General features: G+C 34.5%; 1 protein-coding gene across 1 annotated transcript in view; it reads left to right on the top strand.

Annotated features, from left to right (window-relative positions):
* The first annotated feature begins 671 nt into the window (after positions 1-671).
* LOC145679497 (aminopeptidase N-like) overlaps positions 672-22,459 on the top strand; it is a 50,077-nt gene continuing 28,289 nt past the window's right edge. Inside the window, exons 1-3 of the mRNA XM_081750076.1 lie at positions 672-737; positions 16,440-16,944; positions 20,276-20,434. Coding sequence (XP_081606202.1) covers positions 16,460-16,944; positions 20,276-20,434 — 644 coding nt within the window. The 5' untranslated portion in view covers positions 672-737; positions 16,440-16,459. The remainder of the gene's footprint in view (positions 738-16,439; positions 16,945-20,275; positions 20,435-22,459) is intronic.

The raw sequence follows: 22,459 nt of genomic DNA, 5'->3' as shown, positions 1-22,459 counted from the left end.
ATACCGTGACTTTTAAACATACGTACTCTGTTCCTGTCCGTTCTTCTTGATGGGAGACAGAAAGTCTTGAGAAATACTTCAAGGATCAGGTTGAATTCTTGTCACCCTAAAAAGGGTTAAAAATTGATCATTAAGTATGTTTGTGTTGATTATATTCAAACTGGGTGAAATCTCTCGATTTTATCTACGACGATTATGTACTGTAATGTAAAGAAGAATAGGATAATGAGAATGAATGAAATGGTATAATTAAGAAAGTGGGAGGAAACAAAAAAGAAAACGAGAAAATCTAGACACTCATTGTTGTCCTTGTTATCTATTTTATATTGTTCAGAATAATCCACATCTCTCTAAATTTTGATATTACTTTCTTATACTATTTCATGAGACCTTGTTTCCGTGTTGTGTTTATATATTTTTATATAGCCTTACTCAGTGTGAGGTGATTTTTTACTTTATGTGAAGAAGGATCAGTTGTCTGTTGTTACTGATAAGAATTCACTATTTCTAGCATTGAATAAATTTTCCTGTATTATTCCTGGACAAGATATGATGTTTTGTTTCCACGTGAGATAAAAGTGTTGACTAAATGATAAAAGTCGTTACGTAACTTTGCATTTATTGTTATCTTCGTTTCATTCTTTTCTTCTTATCAGTAATTGTAAAAAAAAGTTGGGCCAAGTGCATTCTAAGTTATCTGTATCTCACCAGTTTCACTCAGTTCGAAAGGAAGTAAGGTAAAATAAGCTACTAGTATTACTAATAAATTGGTTCATAATTCCGTAGTGTTTTGTAAATCAACATGTCTTTATTCATACACTTTGACTCACATAAATATTAGGACAAAACAATTTTATTGATTCATTGCATACTTTTTATTAGCTACAAGAAATTTATTAAATTCTGTTGTGGGGAAAACAACTTTAATATGTTTGATTTGTATTTCGAAAACCCAACCTCTCTTTCGAAAATTCAGGGCGGAATAATTACCCGTTTTTGCCTCCAGCTGTGAGTGTATAACTGTAAAAAGTACCGACACACAGAAACCGGCATCGGCAGTTTCGAACACCGAAATTTCAGTATTACTCATACCGCAATGTCAATATACCGAAATACCAAAAATACAGAACCATTCAAAAATTTCGAATATACCAAATTGAATTTCTGAATTATTCTCTTTTTTTACTTTTTTACGGTTTTCCCTTTATTTTCTCTCTTATTAAAGCGGGAATCTATTCTATATTTTCTTTCTAGTTGACATACAAGTCTAGTAAGGGCCATATATTACTTTTCTTCTATATTACTTTATTTCGTTTTTTAAATATGAATGCATATTTCTTTTTTTAATGCGATTCTTAGATATTTCTTTTTCTTTTCTTTTTAAATGGTTAAGTATTCCAATGAACATTCGGTGTTGTATAAGGGTGAGAAACACCAAAGTCAAACTTGAAAATAGTTTCCTGTATTACGTTATTGGTTTATATTTCTTAAATAATATGTGGAAGGCGTTATTGTACGAAATGCTCCACTTTAAAAGAGTTAACGCCTTTTAAGTGATAAAATATAGACCTATACGGTAATAGTTTGGAGTCTGATTTAATTGTTCTTTCCAGACTTTGGTATTTACTCAAATATATGTTATATTAACAAATTCCAGTTACATTTATTTTATCGTTCTTGTGTACTTTAATTTGCTGGTCTTGTCTTTTTCGGTATTTTCTGTTTTCAGTATTTAATTATATTGTTCGATTTTCTTAGCACTGTTTTTTTTATTATTTATGGAATTTGTTTGGTTACTTAGTTGTATTGACATTTAGAGTCTCGTTTACCACGAAGATTATTAGAAACCTGTAACTATAGCTTAATGTGGGATCTGAACCATGAACTTCTCCGGGAATGAACCCGGGTATTTCGCGCGGAAGACTAGTAGGCTAATCACATATAGTCTAGAGAGCTCTTATATACAGATGTAACCGGGATTATACCCACTGCTTCCATTAATCTCAAAATTTTCACAGTCCATACCCAGTTTCCTGAACAGCGCCGTAACCAGTTTTGTTGCGCCGTGGATCGATCAATCATCGATTTACTCATACCCGCCCCCTGCCATAAGCATTTCAGCTGCCCCGTTTTATAGTATACAAAGTTTAGTTAGGGGGCGGCGCGGTGTTTGCAATGACTCATTATGTAAAACTTTCACTAGGCAGCTAGCTAGACAAACATTGCAGTGACGATTATCCGGGTATGGCCTAGCGGGGATCCAGAAAGGGTCTCACATGCACCTCATGAGGAGTAAAATATATAAATTAGTCTCTAATGAAGCGCTTGTGGGGAAAGGGAGGCTGTGGGGAAAAAAGTTTTAAATTTCTCTCAAAAGGAAGAACCTGAGTGAGTTCTCCACTCATTTCAAATAGTGTATGATGCATTTTTAGTTCATAGTAATTCTGGATTCTTCGTGTTCAACAACATGGCCTTCCTCAATGCTATACCTGCAGAAGCGTGGATATAAATATGTCTTATGAAGCACTACAGTCCACATTTTTAGTTACCGAAGCAAATATCGATAAATGTCTCAAGTTTACTTTTCAGACCTGCCCCCCACTCAAAAATTTCTGCATCCCCCGGCATCGGCTGTTGCCAATAAACTGCTAATAGTCACAGCGAACTTTTTTTAAATGTTTTAAATCGTTTTTTGCATAATGAACAGTTTTCGGTATTCTTTGCATTCGCCCTTTGCGCCTTTTACTGTGCGTCCTGGAGCAACTACTCCACTCGCTCCATTGTAGTTGCGCCACTGTTTACTGATATCTATGATTTTCTTTGTTTGTATGTATGACAACAGAGAAAGTATTTTTTAAAAATAAAACTGTAAAATGCACATATCCGTTAAAACATGAAGTCTGAAATAGTTTTCTATAGTCTGAAAATATATTATGGTATTTTCTTTAAGGAACACCTTAAATAAATCACGCAAATAACATAAATGGGTGTAGATACACAGAAGGAGCCAATCCAGTGCAAAGAGAAACAAACAAAAATTTGTGCACGATGTGCGAGAAGAATTAAAGAAAATTGTGATGAGGAGTAGGGTTGAAATACGTATATCATAGTTAAACGAAACTTTCGTACTGATACACATTGAAGAAAACAATGTGAACTTTTACAAAGTTCAAGCTTATTTTTGCTTCCATCTCTTTTGTAATCTTCCATTGTGAGTATATGGTTAGTATATGCGAATTCAAGACGGAAAATCTGTGTTCGATTCCTTAAATTTGGATTCCATGTGATTCGGATTCCATATTGAGCCTTAGGTACAGTCCAAAGCATAGAAAAAGTTACAAAAAGTTTAAGTTCAACTTAGGAACAAACTCTTGCGCCGTGTGCTTATGCATTCCGAAATGCACTTCTCATCGACTAGTTACGTCCGGTGTTCACCCCAACTCACCCCATCCTCCAACTCTTCTCGTCTAAACTGACGCTGCTTTTGACATAAACGTATATAGTAATGATAGAACATTGCTAGAGCGCTTACATTTGGTTTCAAGAGTCGAAGGTTTGATCCCAAGCCATAACAGTCCATGAACGACATTGAGAGACAAGAGAGAGAGATTCAAATATGGAGACAGAAGGGAATAATTTGCATATACAAGTTTAGAATTGGAGAAAACAATGATTGGACAGTTTCCGTATTATGATGAAAATTGTGACTTTGTGAAACAGAAGAAGGAAAGGTTCCGAACTGCGAGGATCACATTAAGCAGTTATTGAATTAAGACCGAGAATTCTTTTTAGAGCATCAGATGATCATGAAGAGAGAGAAAGATCGTAAGATCTGGAGAATTGAGAATTTAAAAAATCTTTAGCTTCCGAGCCGGGTTTCTAACCACGAACCGTTTAGTTATCGATCCATGATTTTATCCACTCAGCCACGGAGAACTCTACGTAGTCTGTCACATACTTTTCCTCTATCTATTAGAATAGGATATTCTAAAGGTTGACTCAGTGAATTCGCCGTTGAGATGGCACGCAGACCTCTTGTAGCTTAGTTATAGGATGTATAATGAACTTCCTCTTGTTCAGAAACACTTTTTAAGTTAGTAAAATTTATTCTTTATGTATTCATTAAGTTATATTTTATAGAACTATATGATAAAATAGTGCCAAATACTTTGCCTGTTACTTGAATGTTTATTGTAATGGATTCCTACTTGGATGGACTTAGGTTCGAATTCCGACCATTCTTCGTGACTTTTTCATCTAGCCACGCTTATAGTGTGCAATCGAGAAACTCAATTTTGAAGTAAATGTAGTCACAGCTAATTTAGGACGAAATTATATTCAAAGATGATATTCGTTATTACATGCTTTTCATTAACTTATAATGTTTCAATGTTGTTATTAAATCCTACTACCTTTATGTAATTCATTTCAATGCGTCTTATCATGCTGAATGTTTGCTCAATGACGGCAGTCGGGCGGTAATAATAAAATCCCATTTTACTTTAATATATGTAACTTACATATTTATGCAAATTTATAACTTACAAGTGGCTATGTTCACGTATTATTTTCAAATATGACTGGTTAATACATGCTTTTTATTAGCTTACAATATACAATGTAGCAAATAATACTACATTCAATTTTGTAGCTACATTTAATTCGCTAGGTGTTATTGTATTTGCTCAAGCTTGAAGATCTGGAATGCATAAACTAAGTGTAGCTAAAAGAAGAAAGTATCAAAAATGGACGAGAAATGAACTCAGGAACACCAGCGTAGAAATCCCTTTCACTAACCTCTGATCTAATAAGCTTTGACGTAAACATGACTATTTGTTAGTTATTAATACTCATCCAAACAACACGCTTATGAGAATGTGTAATAATTTTTGCTCTTTCTCTCTTCAAAAACGTAGCATATTTAAGACAATTTGATTCATTTTCCATTAGATCCTCGAAAAAGATGATTTGTGTTTGAGTATATTGTCTTCTTTATCAGATATTTCTAACCAATACAACTCAATTCACACGACAGTAAAAAAATTCTTACTGCCCTAAAAATGTTCCTAGAAAGGAAAACTTCATCATGCAGCATGAACGGTGGCGTAACTAACTGAAGTACGGTGCGGGAGACTTACAGCAGAAGGGGGGCCATTTAAGATTCATAACTCCTCTTTGTACATTTTTATATAATTTCACACTTTTTCCTCAATGTCTAAACTGGACACTACTTCATTCTTAGAAAAACAGGAAGTTGTAAAGGAACTGTAGACTGTAAAACCTACTCAAAACATTTATCCCCTCTTTGCTGCAACAACGTTAACGGACAGTAATAAAGGAAAAGATTGCGAGAAATTTTAAGTTAGAATGAATTAGCTAAAGTTTTATTCTTTGATAACTATCATTGCTAGTTGTGTTCCGTATTTGTTTAGATCCCTAGTCATTTATAAATGTATATCACTTTTCATGTGATGAGAACAGCATCTAAGCGAGCATCAGTGGACTAAACACCATTATAACCTATATTAATAGCACAATGGTGCAGATAACATTGAGGTCTTTGTCAATCTTCAGCATGGAAAACGAAAATAAAGGCACCCATTGGTATTGATAAAGTAGTCAACGAATTCCTCTTCGAGAAAGATTATATGCGTACTTAAGTTGGTTTAAATTCCTGCATAGTTAGTGGCTAGACACTGAAACCATCCCCATTAAGGGAGGAACGTGAAGTGTAAAAGTAGTAAAATACGAACGATATTAGTGTTGAATTCATAGTTTTCGGGGTCACAAAGATGAATAGTGACTCTGCTGATTATGCTTAAGTACGAGTTAAGCCTTGGTTGGCATGGAGGTCAGAGTGGGAGGGTGATAAGCAAAAAGAATCGAAAACGTTTTATACTTGTGTCGAAACCATAGTTTTTGGGAGCATTGATATAAATAGTGCCATTCCAGATGTAGTATATGTCCAAGGTCGGACCTATTTGCATAAGAGTCAAGGAGAGAACAAATTAAGATTTCCGAACAGTTCCTTTGGCATGAGTTTCAATACCCTGGGAGTGGAAAGTGGTAATTCATAGATACTGGTGTCACATCTGGACCTATCAGAGATGTGATTTCTGGGAAATTGACGTTGCATTATCCCCTGATCACTAGCTAAAATCGCCACTGCTTTGGAGGGGCTAGGCAGAAATTTATTTCAGGAATAGAAAGCTTTTTCAGGTGTCCAAATTTAATATTAGGACATTCTGTACTAAAATGTCTAACATCATCTCTAAAAATAGGTAAAATTTACAGATAAGTAGTGATATCGGGGTTCAGGGGGTTCTGGATCGCCAGTTCTGAGTCGTCATAAGCTTCTCTTCAAACGTATAAGACATATCATGTATATAAGAAATGTAGAACAGAATAAAATATAAATAGAAAATATATGTAATTATAACTAAGAGGTAGAAAATAATTACAAACTAAAGTGGAAGGACAAGTTTTTTTAAACAATTCACACTTGAAAAAAAAATATATTTATGAAGCCATTTTCCACTTATGTAGGGCTGAAAACAAGTGAGGAGCGCTCATCTGAAGTGCCACTATTCATCTTTTCGAAAAAGCAATCTATGAATTCGACACCAATATGTTTCGTTTTCTTTTACTTTTTTACATGTCATCTCTTCCCCTTCTAGGGTTGGTTTCAGTGTCTTACACCCCACAATAAATTGTTCAGATGGTAATTTAGACATATGCTAAATTCGTTTGAATTTCCTACAGGAATCCATGTTGCATCGTTCGATTTAATGTACCTATTTTCTAAGTCATTCTTCCTAAATATATATATACGAGATACGAGGGAGGATCAAATAAAACCTTAAGAGTGCAATAAATGTTAGAATGTAACAATGAAAAGGAAATCTTACCTCTTATTTTTCAAGAGGTAGTTCCCTTGATATTCAATGCAAGTATTCCACTTTTTCGGAAGTGCATGGGTACCTCGGTGAAAGAATTCTTTTGATCGAGATTGTAGCCACTCATGCACCGCATTTTTCACCTCTTCATCACTACTGAAATGTGTGTCGCCCATCGCTACTTCGAGTGCTCAAAACAAACGAAATTCACTGGGCACAACGTCTGGTGAATTGAGTGGATGAATGAGACACTCAAATTTGATGCCATCGATAGTCTCAACGATCAAATGGGTAGTATGCGGTCGGGCGTTGTCATGCTGTAGGAGTACTTCTGAGGACAAAAGTCCTCGCCGTTTACGCCTGATTGCAGGGCGAAGTTGATTTTTCAGCATGTTTGAATATGAGGCACTGGTTACTGTCACTTCTTTTTTCATGTACTGTTCCAAAATTATTCCATTAGAGTCCCAGAAGAGAGTGAGCATGACCTTTCCTCCTGATGGTTGAGTGCGGATTATTATTATTTTTTGTTTCGGCGAAAAGCTATGCCGCCATTCCTTGCTCGCTTTCTTTGTTTCTGGTTGATGACAGTGAACCCAGGTCTGATCGCCTGTAACACTCCTGTCCAGAAATGCATCACCCTTGGTGTTGAAATGACGCAAAAGTTCTTCACAGGCGTCGACGCAACGATCTTTCAATTCAACAGTCAAATGACGTGGGACCCATCTTGCTGATACCTTATTGAAATGCAGAAAATTATGCAGAATGTGTTGAGCTGAACCAAAGCTAATCTTCATTATGGTTGCGATTTCTTTCAGGGTAATACGCCTGTTGCCCTTTACAAGCTGTTCCACTGGCGCAATGTTGTTGTCAGTCACTACGTGGTGAGCCTGTCTCGGTCGAGGAACATCCTCCACAGATGTTACGCCACTTTTAAATTTCCTACACTACTCGCATACTTGCTGCAGGGACAAACACGAATCACCATACTTTGCTGCCATCCTGCGATAATTTTCAATTAGTTTCACACCTTTACTACTAAAAAAACCGGATCACCGAACTCTGTTCTAATGTGGGCAGTGGGGCAGTGGGGCGGTCATCATGAAACTGCTCCTGTGCTGACGCTTGTTCGACTAGACACTTCTGCCACCTACTGAAGAAAGAGAATGTTGTTAGAAAGAATATTGCCAACTTTCAAAGCAATAGCACAACATTTCAAATTTATAATAAACTTTTAAGGTTTTCATTTGATCTTCCCCCGTATATATATATATATATATATATATATATATATATATATATATATATATATATATATATATATATATATATACAATGGATTTTATATTACCGCCCGACAGTCGCTCATGTGCAAACATTGAGCATGATATGACGTATTGAAATGAATTACATAAAGGTAGTAGGATTTAGTAAAAACATTAAAACATAATAAGTTAAAGGAAAGCATGTAATAACAATATATCATATTTGAATATAATTTCGTCTTAAGCTAACTGTGACTACATTTACCTCAAAATTGAGTTTCTCGATTGCACAGTATGAGCGTGGCTAGAAGAAAAAGTAAGGAAGAATGGTCGGAATTCAAACCTAACGCCATCCAAGTAGGAATCCCTTACATTAAACATTCAGACAAAGTATTTGGCACTATTTTATCATATAGTTCTATCAATATAACTTAATGAACACAATAAGAATAAATTTTACTGACTTAAAAAGTGTTCCTGAACAAAGGGAAGTTCATTATACACTCTATAACTAAGCTACAAGAGGTCTGCGTCCCATCTGAACGGCGCATCCACCGTGTCAACGTTTGGAATATCCCATTCTAGTTGATAGAGAAAAAGTATGTGCAGACTACGTAGAGTTCTCCGTGGCTGAGTGGATAAAGTCATGGATCGACAACTAAAAGGTTCGTGATTAGAAACCCGGGTCGAAAGCTAAAGATTTTTTAAATTCTTAATTCTCCAAATCTTAAGATCTTTCTCTCCCTTCGCGATCGTCTGATGCTCTAAAAAGAATTCCCCATCTTAATTCAGGAACTGCCTAATGTAATCTTCGCAGTTCGGAACCTTTCCTTCTTCTGTTTCACAAAGTCACAATTTTCATCATAATACGGATTCTGTCCGATCATTTTATCTCCAATTCTAAACTTGTATATGTAAATCATTCCTTTCTGTCTCCATGTTTGAATCTCTCTCTCCCATTCTCTCTCTCTCTCTCTCTCTCCCTCTCTCTCTCTCAGTGTCTTCCATGGACTGTTATGGCTTGGGATCAAACCTTCGACCCTTGAAACCAAATGTAAGCGCTCTAGCAATGTGCTACCATTACTGTATAGGTTTATGTTAGAAGCAGCGTCATTTTAGATTTTGTTCGGGTCCAAAGGGTGGGGGGGGAGAAGCAGAGATTCTTCATCCACATAATAGTTTTATTTCTTTATTAGTAAAATAATGAAATGAAATCTTTAAGTTTACCGTCTCCGATTATGCGGGGAGGATAAAGGAGACAGTGACGATAAGCAATGATGGAAATGATGGAAAGAAAAGGTGGAAGGAAGCGGAAAAATCCACGCTCACGATGTTTGTCCACCACAAAGTTTATTTCTCGCGAGCTGGGATTGAACTTTTTTTTATTATATTATTACACATTTGATCAAACAATATGTATTTGTGAAATTCAAGGGAGGGAGCAATTACACCCTTCTATCCTCGCCTAATGACGAAATCTAGAATATCTGCTTGCAATTACTGACAAGAAATGAATAACACTAATTTCTGTCAGTAGGTTTTAGAGCACTGCGTCCGGATTACAGACTTTGGGAAGCACAAAACCTAGTGCCATGATTAACAATTTCCATAGTATTCACAGGGAGCATCTTTCTAGCTTGATGTGGTATGCAGCCTTTGAAGAATCGAAAGAATGCATATAAGAGTGATTATGAAAGTATGGGAATATTTTGTGATGGTTTGTTTTATTCGGGCTCAAAAAAGCCGAAAGGCACTTCAAAACAAACGAATGAAAGAGACGGTTTTAGAGCGATAAACCTTGTAAACTGGTTCGTGTTTTCTCCGTCTGAATGGAAAGAGTACATTACGTCACACACCGCTTTAGACATGTAACTAGTCGATGAGAAGTGTATTTCGAAATGCATAAGCACACGGCGCAAGAGTTTGTTCTTAAGTTGGACTTAAACTTTTTGTAACATTTTCTATGCTTCCAACTGTACATGGTTAAGATGTAGGTTTCTTGTAGCCTTGATGATAGAAAGGACGCTAAATTCGAATTCATCCTTCTTTTCTTTTTAACCACTGTAGGTGACCGATAGGAAGTGAATTTTTGGGCATGATTGATATACCAGAACAACGATTAAGTATCGGGTAGAAAAAAAGTGATATAGCCACTTTATTATTTGAGTCATGACCCGTTTAGATAAATAAGTAAACAAATATAAGCAAAACAGAAGTAATGTAAGCTTTGAAATAGAAACTACACCCTAATGACTAAGCTTAAATATGTTTATACTATCACCTACAGCCCTTTAACATACCCACCTAATATTTTTACAGTCGAGCGCATAATCACCTTAAATTTATGAAGGTATTAGAGGTAAATATATACTATATTTTTGAAAACGATCAAAATTATGCCCTCCAAAATTTGCATTGCATCTACCCATCACAACCGCGAGGCATAAAACTGAAAAGATTTCATAAAAATATGCACGTTTTTATGGTATTTCGATCTTGAAATGCAATTATATTTTTAGTATTAAAGCATACCAAAATCACTATATAAATTTTAACTCAGTACTATCAGCATATCTAATAACGGAAAAAATATTTCTTTATGAAAGCAAAATAATAACAGGAAGGCAAAAAGACTATGGTGATTTGTACTTAATGACATTTAAAAAAATAAATTTATTTTACTGAATTAAGTGTCTGTTCATATCAATGGATTTTTTTTACGATTGAAACTGTTATCTTTCTTAATTTATTGCAGACTTCATTTTCATGTTTTCTATTTTACTTTACAAATAAACAAAAGTATTTTATTTACCTCCAATTTATGAACATGTCTTATCAGACTATGAACTTTCTTTCTTTAACAATATGAACCTCTTTGTTCTTTGGAAAAGGGGCTCAGTACACTTACCGAAACAGGTAGTTGCAAAAGATCAACTTTCAGCATACTTATATAAACTATGGTTTGAGTTATATGTGAGTTTCAGTACTTTAAGTCAGAGTTGCCAAGCAATTTTCTTCTAAACAGCGATTTTCTACGAGAGTGAATACTTACAGTGCAATGAAGATTTCGGGGAGTGGCCCTTCCGTAAATCCACTGGAAACCACAAAATCCACCCCCGAAGGATTTCTCCAATCAAACTCATCCTGGTTTGGCACTATTATGGTAATATTATTTTTAGTCTCAGGAAGAAATATTCTGAACTCATGATTACAATACTTAATCACTCGAATACATATTAACATGTATATCATGTATGTATCGAGTTCTAATCATGTATATATATATATATGAAGTGGTCAAATGTTTGGAGTTTACGAATCACGTATAAACACGTGTTTCCATCCAAAATTTACTTTATCAGTTTTTCTTTATAATTGTACAAAATTAGCGATCATTAATTATGAACTGAATTTCATTAATTATTATTTTGTAAATAGATGGTGCCAAATGTTCCTTTCCCTTTTAGGCTTTACGGTAACTTTTATTACCATGGAGTAGTGTTGTGTTTGACCGCTAATTTAGGTCCTACAAAAGGTATTTAAGGCAGGTTTTTTTTTTTATTGGTCAAGTCAAGCATGGAACAAATAACACTCCAGATGCATTTCAAAATCCAATGGTCATCTTGGCGACGCCAAGTGAGGGCGAAGGGGCGTGACTTTTTTCTGTTTTCCTTAAGACAAATTAAAAAAAAATCACAACCTTGGTTCTCAAGATATCAGATTGACATTTTCCATACTTATTGTGTTAATCTTTGAGTATTTCTCAATTTTTTGAGATCTCTACGTGAAACTTGGCCGGGCCCGAGGAGCGCCACTATTCCCAGGAAGTGCTTTTGGTTTTTTTTTTAAATAGAAAAATTCCATTTTTTTCAGAACTTTTTGGTTGAGCTGAATGACACTAACACGTAACTGATACAGTTCGAAAGAACTCGTTACTAAAGAAAATGGCGTTTGATCCATGACTCTAGGCCACAGTAATAATGCAGTAATTTTTTATTATATATATATATATATATATATATATATATATATATATATATATATATATATATATATATATGGCTCACCTTCAGGTGTTTTGGCCCTTTGTTTCGAAGTTACAAGATTGGCATTTTGTACACGCATTGTGTGCAAAACTGAGTATTTTTCAAGAGATTTCCAGATCCCTATGTGAACTCAAGCCCGTGCCAGAGGGTTTAAATATTAAATTGTGATTTTTCTGAAAAAAAAAATCCTGTTTTTTCCCGCTTCAGGTGTACGATAAGGACACGTGAGTGCTACCATAGAAAAGCAGTTTTTATACTGAAGAAAATGTTGTTTAAACCATGACTCTAGGCCAAATAGTACGGACGCAGTAAATTTTAATATATATAGTAGTTAGTATATATATAGTAGCAGCTTAACTGGAAGTCTAAAATTTACCTCAAACAGTGGAAACCCTAAAAGAGTTACTGCCAAACTTTGGTCTGTCTTGATGCTCGAACACAGCCTAGAAAATATGTGGACGTGCTCAGGAGCCAGGGAAAAAGAGAAGAGGAATAGAAACAAAAAGAAGAAGAAAACAGGAGGAAATCAAAAGAAACAAAACAGGGAAAATTCAAATACTTTACTGTATTTCTTAAATTATATTAGGACCATAAATCGGAGACGTAAAAAATGTGAAGTTTGGACAGACTTCACAAGGGATGAAATGACATAAAGCTTCAGAATTCTGCAGCTGATTGATTTTGTAGGTGCCAAATTGAACAAGAGTTTCTTCATTCTATTTTTCAGCACTTTTTTCTCTCCTTATATCACTAATAATCGGTGTTCAGAATGGAGACGATAACTTATATCAATTTACAAGCTTGAAACCTTCGCTTACGCAACTATACTGTCACTCAAAGGTACATAATTTCTCTTGAAAGAAGAAAATAAAGAGGAAAACAAAAATTAATTCTACTTATAAAATATCTAAAAGTGTATTTTCAGGAGAGTCAATTTTCAAAACCAAACAAAAAAAAATAATAAAAAAATAAATAAAAAAAATGTAAAAATGGGCCCACGCTAAACCTGAAGAGTATTTCTTATCCCGTGATCTCTGGTCATGAATTCTGAGAGCACTCATGCTGATTTTAAAAATCTGGAGCCCTTGCTTATTATTATGTTGGTGTCCTTACCTGAAAGCAATTTACTTGTTGGTATACGCTAAAATTGGGGATAAGAAAGTTTATCTGAAGATGTCATGCACCTGAGTTTGCAGGAGGATTTTAGGAAGAGTGCTTGTGTTCTTTCGTAAATAAGATGCGATGAAATACATGCAGACATAAATTAGGAAATCATTATTATTATTATTATTATTATTATTATTATTATTATTATTATTATTATTATTATTATAACTTGAAAACACATACTATAATTTTGTTAATATTTCATATACAAGCGTTTTAGTAATAACTGGAGCAGAACTTGCCATTTAATAAATGGAAAGGAAAAAGTTTAGTGTAGTGGTCCGTATCTTTTATTTAATTTCTCTTTAAATAAATGGTTTACATAAAGTTATCGAAAATCATAAATTAAATAGATTTAAATGTTAAAATATATTAAGGTAAACACCCGTGATGGACATGGATAAACTCGCCACCAGTAATGAACACTTTGGCGGAAATATGTGAAAAATAAGACATTCACTAACGCAGGGAAGTTTGCATTGTGCTGGAAATTATCTACATGATATACTGGTTCCTCTCAAAATCGTGAGGCTGCCGTCTGTTATATCTACGGACTCTGCAGCTATGGTAAAGTCATGGTGTAGATTATATGCGCTTGTTTTCACATTTGTGTTATGAAGTTGATTAAGATAAAAAATCACTTGGCAGCTCTGCTATAATAAAGCTTTGAACAAAATGAAAGGTGTGTATGTTTTTCTACTCACTAATATAGGTATAGGAAAGACATAATTGCGGTAAAAATGTATATTAATAAATTTGAAATGTTAATATTGGGGTCTGCATGATTGGTAATATAAAGGTGCTATTTGCCAATGTTGGACACCCTCCGTCCATTACTTGTAGAATTGGAAAATGTCTCAATAACACAAATGTCCACTGCAAAAATACCATGAAAGCTATATGAACAAAGTGGCTCAAAGAAACGGATAGCTTGTGACGTGTACCAGTAATGGACCGTGGGAGTGTATTATTGGTGTAGCTTAAGAACTTTAGTCCAGTTATTGACACTTTTCGCACGTTGCAGATCATATACACGGGTTGATTCAAAATAACTACTACAAAACTTACGAGGTGATTCTAAAGTTCCAAAGAGGAGAAAAATGTATCTGCCGCTGTATCCTATGGGACATCGTTTCGTTGATAGGGTCCCTTAAAGAGTCCAAGATGTGAGTGATATGTTTGGCGCTCCGGCAAATTTGGCTGAACGTAAGGCAATAAAATGGTGATTGGTTGCGGGCCTACTCGGTAATATGTACGTAGTATGTAGAAAGTATATTGGGTCGATATCTCTGAAGATCAACTGTTTATTCTTTGTACTGTTAATTTGGGACATTTATTCTTACTACTACTTTCACGTAAGGTTTGAACAGATAGTGAAAATCAGATTCGGTATTTTGTAGAAAATCGTGTACTAGTCTTGTTTTCACTTGCACTTGTTATAAGGTACTGCAGACTTCGGTACCTTACGCTTGAAGATTTTTAAAAGAGATTATAGAACGATCCCAAAAATTTTGAAGTGACAATCGAAGCCGGAATGAATGGCGATTGCTTATAAAATTAATAAAACTTGTTTCAAATGTTCACCATTTAGTTAATTGATACCATCATAGCTAGGGCAACTGGAATCAATATTTGGAGCACTCTTCCGAATAACACTATAGAACACATTTCAGTAAAATCGAGTAAAACGATAAGCTCCCATGTGGGTAAGAGGTTAGCGTACAAGCCTTTGGAGTGGGAGACCAGGGTTCGATTCCCGGAGTGAGCTTATGTGGATCGGATCTCATATCAAGCTGCAGGTCCACGTCTGACATAACGTTGCTGCTGAAAGGGATGCTAAACTCAAAAACAAATCAAATCAAATCAAATGGTGGAAAACTGTAGTATGTTTGCATGTACAACGACATAGTTTTCTATTATACTAATGCCACAATTTCCGTAATAGAAATTTTTTCAGTTGAACTCTTCACGATCGTGCGCTTTGGGCTAAGGGAGAATGATGAAGATCAAGGCAAGAGAATGATGAAGAAAGAATTGGTGGAATGGAAATGTGGAAATTAACTTCAGTACTCCGAGGAATGGAGGAACGAGCGTTTCAGTATGCACCAGTCATATTCCGTACAGCATTATTTCATTGGTAAATCCAAAAGTTTCAAATATACCATACAGCTATTTAGAGGGATTGCTCCATTTCTTTGAAAAGTAATTGAGCGTCTTGTCTATCACGCAATCTCATTTTACAAAGTGTTATCATTCTATTGCTCTTCGAGCGTGGTTTGGATATTTTATCGTTTAGCTCTAGAATGAAGGAACATTTGACTGACAATAAAAAAAAGCGGTAGTAAATTTTAAATGATCCGATTTCGGGTAAGAATTTATTTGTTCGATTGCCTATTTTTCTGATTTACTCAATGTTTATTATTTTCAGTTGATAATGTTTTTTTTTAATTTCGGGAGGGGCTCCAACCCCATCACCCCTTGCGCGCACGACATAAGCATAACTAAACTGGGAATTACACTATGCATTCACTTAATTAATAACCATATGAAACATTTCAATGAATAAACCTTCGAATTCCAAGTTATGAGTTACCAAATTTGCAGCTTGAACTGGGTCAATCGTTTGACAAATATTACTAATTGCTATTGGGTATTAATAATAGAGAATTACGAAAATATTAATAAAAGACGAACTTTCTCTGTAGAACGATATATAGAACGATCTTTCTATGTAGAAATACGAACTATCATTTCTGTAATCATAATTTCATTTAAGCTATAGTAATTTCTAAACTGTATTTCTGAAAAGGAAACATCTTTGTTTCGAGATGGCTCTATTGTTGATATTTGCTCTTATGGCTTTCGAGTTCAATGTCGGTGGAATCTTATGTGTATCCAATCCCCAATAATCAGTAGGTACACGTCGCATATAGTACACGTATTGAAAAGAGGTATTAAGGCCCTAATCAAGCAACCAACTAATTGTAAAACAATTGTAATCTTCTTAGCAATTGATAAATATTATGTGAAACTGTACATTTTACCTGTTAATCCTTTATCTCTTCTAGATTCATGAAGAAAAGAGATCATGGGGATTTCCAAAATACAATATGTCTTTTCAATACTTGTGGTACTTCGAATAGAACATGTTCTCGGATTTTCTCCCCAGTTACGAGATGGATCTAATATTCGCCTTTCTGGCTATGTGGTTCCAGATCTTTATACCATCACCTTGATACCTTTCCTTGAAGATCGAAATTTTGATGTTCTTGGCTCCGAAAACATTGTTGTTAATGTAACACACGAAACTAACAATATAACACTGCATATTGCCAACATAAAAATAGACGAAGAAACTGTGCAGGTGGTTGATGTATCATCTGACTTAGAGATTGCGATAAGTGGCCACGTGTACAATGAAGATTTAGAATTTTACACAGTTCAGTTGGAAGATACTCTTCACCCAGGACAACAGTATGAATTAAGTTTAAAGTTCACTGGAACGTTGATTCATAGTGGATACCTACTTGGATTCTACAGAGATTACTACGTAACAAGTGATGGAGTAATGAGGTAAATACTATCATCATCTGTCAACTATTACAGTTATATTACCGTAAATCGACTTGATGCACAAAAGTATAACTGTCTTTTACTGTATGTACTATTCATACTATACTATTGCGTAGTAAGGGTCCAAAGAAATTAATTTTAGGATCGGATCCCTTGATTACGGAGAAGACTACTTTTTGTTATTTTCCCATATCCTTATCCCTGTTAAAATTCAGAAAAAAAATAACTTCAGCTAACTTAAAACCAAAAGAGGTTTCTAATGTGATCAATTTTGTATAATATTTTGATCAGAGATTTCCAGCTTGGGTGTCGCGTGCTAGTATCAAGGGATTTGCGAGATAGTTTGTTGTTATAAATCCAGAATATAAACTTGTGATAAAATAGTCTTGTATTTCCTTTTATTTCTTTCTGCGTTATAACTCCATGATAAAGTCGTTGATTTCTAAAATTTTGTGAGTTACACCCAACTTGGTAGAAGATATCTTTATCCTAAAGCTGGATATTGGTTAAAGCAATCTATTTGCTTGCTTAGTAGTAGATATCTTTATCCTAAAGCTGGATATTGGTTAAAGTAATCTATTTGCTTGCATTTTAACTTTTCGAGTGTTTTACAGCTCAGTGATCCTCAAGAGTGCGAGATTGAAACGCTTCTGAAGCCAATAAGACACATGATTGTTTATTATTGTAGATTCTTTTTCAGCATGTGATATGTTGGAATAGACTTCAATAAGTACACTGACGTTGGGTAATGAGCGACAAGGGGTAAAGAGCGCCAAAACATCATTAAGTCTTTATTTGTGAAATCAGTAGTTGGCGCAGTGCGACACGGATTGGATCATGTGATAAAGTTGTCCTTGTTTTGTATGACAATACACACGTTGTTCTTGACAGGAGCTGATGATATACACTTGTAAAAGCAACAGAAAATATATTTGTTTCATTCAAGATACGTAATTTTCATGCTCTTAAAATTTCAAATTTTGATACAATGGTGTTGTAGCATATTATGTAATATGATCAAATACTGATATGTATATGGTCATATATATATGTAAGACTTTGTTTTACAAATTAGAAACAACCTATTGACAGGCTGACCGCGGCGTTGCCAGTAACAAGGGAAACAAAAATTGTAATTTTTGAAGTTGTTAGTGTTAATATTATAATAGGTAAGTGTTTCGCGGACACTAACTGCAAGGCGGAGGTGCTTAAGGTCCTAGACCATTAAGTTCCTAGACGGCCAAGCCAAATATTTTTGCCATGGGTTTTTGAAACATCAAGATTCGGCTCCGATATTTCTCTTTTTGTTGATATTGTGTCGTCAGTTTTGAGTTCATTTTGTTTAGTGCCTCTTTCAGCAGAAAGGCTATATGAGACGTGAACCTATAGTTTAATGTGGGATCTGAACCACTTGAACTCCCTCCGGGAATCGAATATGAAAAATAAAAAAATAATAGTTATGAATATAGCTGTCGCTCTTTGCCGGACGGTGTGGGGCAACAAGCGCCAATTGTAGACCAGCTTGTATTGTCATATTTTTAAAAAATGTACTAAGACTTTTCATAACTTAATGGTTTTATTATGTTGCTAAAGATATACATAAGTTTTTTTGTTAAGTTTTAGTTTAATATTTCTAAGAACTTTTTACAGTCTATTTCTAAATCTTTAAGTGTCGCCAATACCTTATGTTTTTGAGTTGATTTTAAGTTTAACGTCCCATTCAGCTGAGAGGCTATATGAGACGTGGACCTAGTGATTAACGTGGAATCCGAACCACATAAGCTCCGCCGGGAATCGAACCCTAAGGTATTAAAAAGTACTACAAACTTACGAAATAATGGTATCGAAAGGAATAGAGAAAATAAATTAATTTATTATTAATATTTAAAAGTTCTTTTTTATCACAGGGGTACATAAGGCGGCACCTATTCTTAAAGTGGTGTCTGAATAAATAATCAATTTTCTGTCCACAAAATTCATCGTCAAAATTCGAGTTTGCGACTAAGAGTACAGAACGCACATAGGTAAGCATTTTCTGAAGACGTACTAATTAGTGGGTTAAATAGAAACCAATGATGAAGTGCTAGATATGGAAATGGGTGAAACAACAAGAAGAAACTAGTTTAAAGAGTTCATTGTTATTTGCTCATTGTTTCAAAAAAAAAAAAAAAAAAAAAAAAGCTGTTTCTAAGGGATGAGATAGAAATATTGTGAAAGTTAAGAATGAATTAGAGGAAGAGATGGCGCTGTAAACGCTAATTATTAGGGAGCATTGCTCTCAATTTTTATTCAATTTTTATCATTTTCAATTCATTACTTTTGACAATTTTATTATTTGTTACAATCTTAATACACTGTTTCTTTCAATTTTAATATATTCATGCTCCGCTTAACCTTCCTTCTTACATTAACAACAGTGTGATAAACAATTATATTTAGAACAGGCAAATTCGGCCATTTTGGTACGTGCCACTTTAGTACATACACTTACTTCAAACAATTTTTATTTAAAACAAATTTATTGAAACAGCCCACAAGGCTTTAAGGCTGGCACTTCTTTTATAAATCTCCCGTAGGGGAGACAGGAGCGTCATTTCAGATTTTGCTTGGGGGGGCGGCAAGACCCCTTGATATAAGTAAAATTTCACTTTCTTCACCGATTTATTCTATTGATAATATATATATATACTGTATATCTAACTCAGGGAGGGCAATTGCCCCTCCCTGCTCCTTCTAAATGACGCCCCTGAGGGGGAGATGACTGAAACTAAAAATTGAATTAACTATTTAACTATATAGAAAGAGAGAATTAATACGTGAAGACGTTAGATGAGGACAGTGTTTTTGATTTTTTTAATTGCAACAAGTGAACTGTCAATAATAGCGGAGTACCTTTGAAGTATGTAAATATTCTACTTCTATGTGTAACGTGTATGTTGGGTGGCTTAAGTTATAAACTTTAGTTTTGAGTATTTTACATCAACATCGTAAAGAAATATATAGGAGTTTCTAATCATTACAACAACAGAGAAACAATTAAACTTAAAATGTTTCTGGGAAATGTGGTATATTGGTTCTTATGCAGAATGTAGTATTACACTTTATCAAATAATGTGATTAAGCTAATTTCATTTATATGTAGACCGAACAAGAGACTCTGTAGATAAAATGTTTGAAACCGAACTATTTCTACGTCTTATTTTTTCGATTTTCAAATGACTTAATTACGTTTATCTGAAACAATTGTGTCATTGCATATTGATTTTATATCACCACAAGAAATGTTTTGCATTTCTAAAATGTATACTATTTCTTTTGCATTTTAATAAAGGTCGATAGCAGCAACACAATTCAAACCAACAGGAGCTAGACGAGCTTTCCCATCATTTGATGAACCCGGATACAAATCCAGATTCAGAATTTCTCTTGGAAGACCAGAAGGTTACTCTACTGTGTCCAACATGCCACAAGTTGGAGAAACTCAACCCATGTAAGAGCTATATGTTGAATTAAAATAATTTTAACTTATGCAAAGAGTAATCAATTTTAGGCCTAATTATTTTCTCTTGATAAAGTTGTTCCCAAAACATTCGGAGGATGAAAATTGTTTCTATTTAACTAAAATATTATTTTAACATATGACATACACAGAGGGGTCCATAATTCTCCCGAACTACAACGAAGTGAAAAAAAATAAGGATGGTGTCATTTTATTATTCTTTTTAACATTCAAAATATACTTCATTTGAATCAATATAAGGTATACTGCTGATACGTACTTTTGCCTTTTTCAAGGCCCTGAAAACTTCTTCTGCAGGAATCTTGTTCACCTGCTCGGTCACCAGTATTTAAATCTTTTGATGGCATTGCATTTTTCACCGTTTACTTGCACCTTCATGTTGTGAAATTGAAAATAATCGGACAAAAACTGATCTGGAGATTAAGGAGGATTGTGCAAGATTACTATTAGTTTTTGAGCAAGAAACTGCTTAGTCATTGTTGCCAAATGGGCTGGAGTGTTGTTGTGGGGACGGAAAATTTGTAAATTCGGTACAGAATAGGATGAACTCGACAGTTGAGTGCTATAAGGCGTTCTAGAACTGAGGCAATTTTATCATCGGTTCGGGTTGTTTGAGCCAACCACTGCACCTGGCATTTGTCACTGACTCCCTACCCTCTTGAAATCGTTTCTGTCACTCACAAATGTTTATTGTACTTAAAGCTTTACTGCCATAAGTTTTCTCAATTGTATTTAGAGTGTCTGTTGCAGAAATACCAGATTTACAGCAGAAGCTAGCCGATACCGTTATTTTGCCGCCCTTCTAATCCACTTCACACTTAGACCCAGACTAACAAAGCGGTATGAGTCTCAAGTCCTGTCATCTAAACTACTGCAACTATTCTAACACTAATTTGCACTCTTATTATGTACATATAATACTACGTAATTCAATGGTTATCCCACAAACAGAGTTGGTAAAAAAACAATAAAAGGAATTAATTCGAGGACTTTATGAGCCACCCTGTTTATAAGAGTCAATAGAATACATTAAATTGAAAAACGATATGTGTGGAGCTAAATTGTCTTGGTAGTACTTGAGAAAGTCGAAACAAGAATCTTTTGTGAAGATGAAAAGACTCTTCGCTGCCAATAAAAACTGACAATTTTATTCTGTTGCAGGAAATTACTTATGAGTAATTGTGTATTGTAAAGCTGTATAAGGACCAAACTTTTTACTCCCAACAAGTACCAAGTAGCCAAATTAGTCATTAATTTATGTCTGTATATGATGAAAAGTAATTTAAAATTTATTTTGAAGTTAGTTGTATTTCTCTATAATCTTTTACTCCTTGACGCCTTACTAAAATGTTATATTACCTGATTATTATAGTTATATTGCACGTAGTGGATATGTTGGGTACTATGTGTGAAATATATTGTGCTCATACTTTACATGTACGTATTATACACAACATATACGTATTTATTACACTTCCTCTATATGAACAATGAAAATCACAATTCTACATTCACACAAAAAAATATTATTCACAAAACACAAAACTATGTTGCAGGCTGTGCACTTTTCAGTTAAGGACGTATGTTGACAATAATAGATTTACCTTTAAGCACACTTTAAAACTACTTTTCCGACACATTTATCACAAACACATAGTTTACTACTTTTACACACATCACTTGTTTAATACGTATTGAACAGCAACATTTAATACTTCTTCCGTTACTTGCACTCCGAGCTTCTGTCCTAGAGATTTTTTCCATCCTTCTTCTTCAATTATACATAGTTTTTGAAGCTCTCAGCCAGTACTTATCTTCCTTTCAATAGTTTCGTTATACAAAATGTAAATATTTGGACTCGCCTAACCCATCACATTGTATATCACATGCACATTCCATCTCCTACTAATTGGTTTTCTGGGCATTTGCAAAGCACTTGGTCAACAACATCAACACCAAAATTAGTTTTGTTATGTATCTACTGTCTCTGGTTTC

Source organism: Thermobia domestica, chromosome 2 (genome assembly GCF_964235325.1).
Source record: "Thermobia domestica chromosome 2, izTheDome1.hap1.1, whole genome shotgun sequence".
Lineage (NCBI taxonomy): Eukaryota > Metazoa > Arthropoda > Insecta > Zygentoma > Lepismatidae > Thermobia > Thermobia domestica.
The sequence above is the reverse complement of the archived record's forward strand: the minus strand, read 5'-3'. Positions and strand labels throughout refer to the sequence as shown.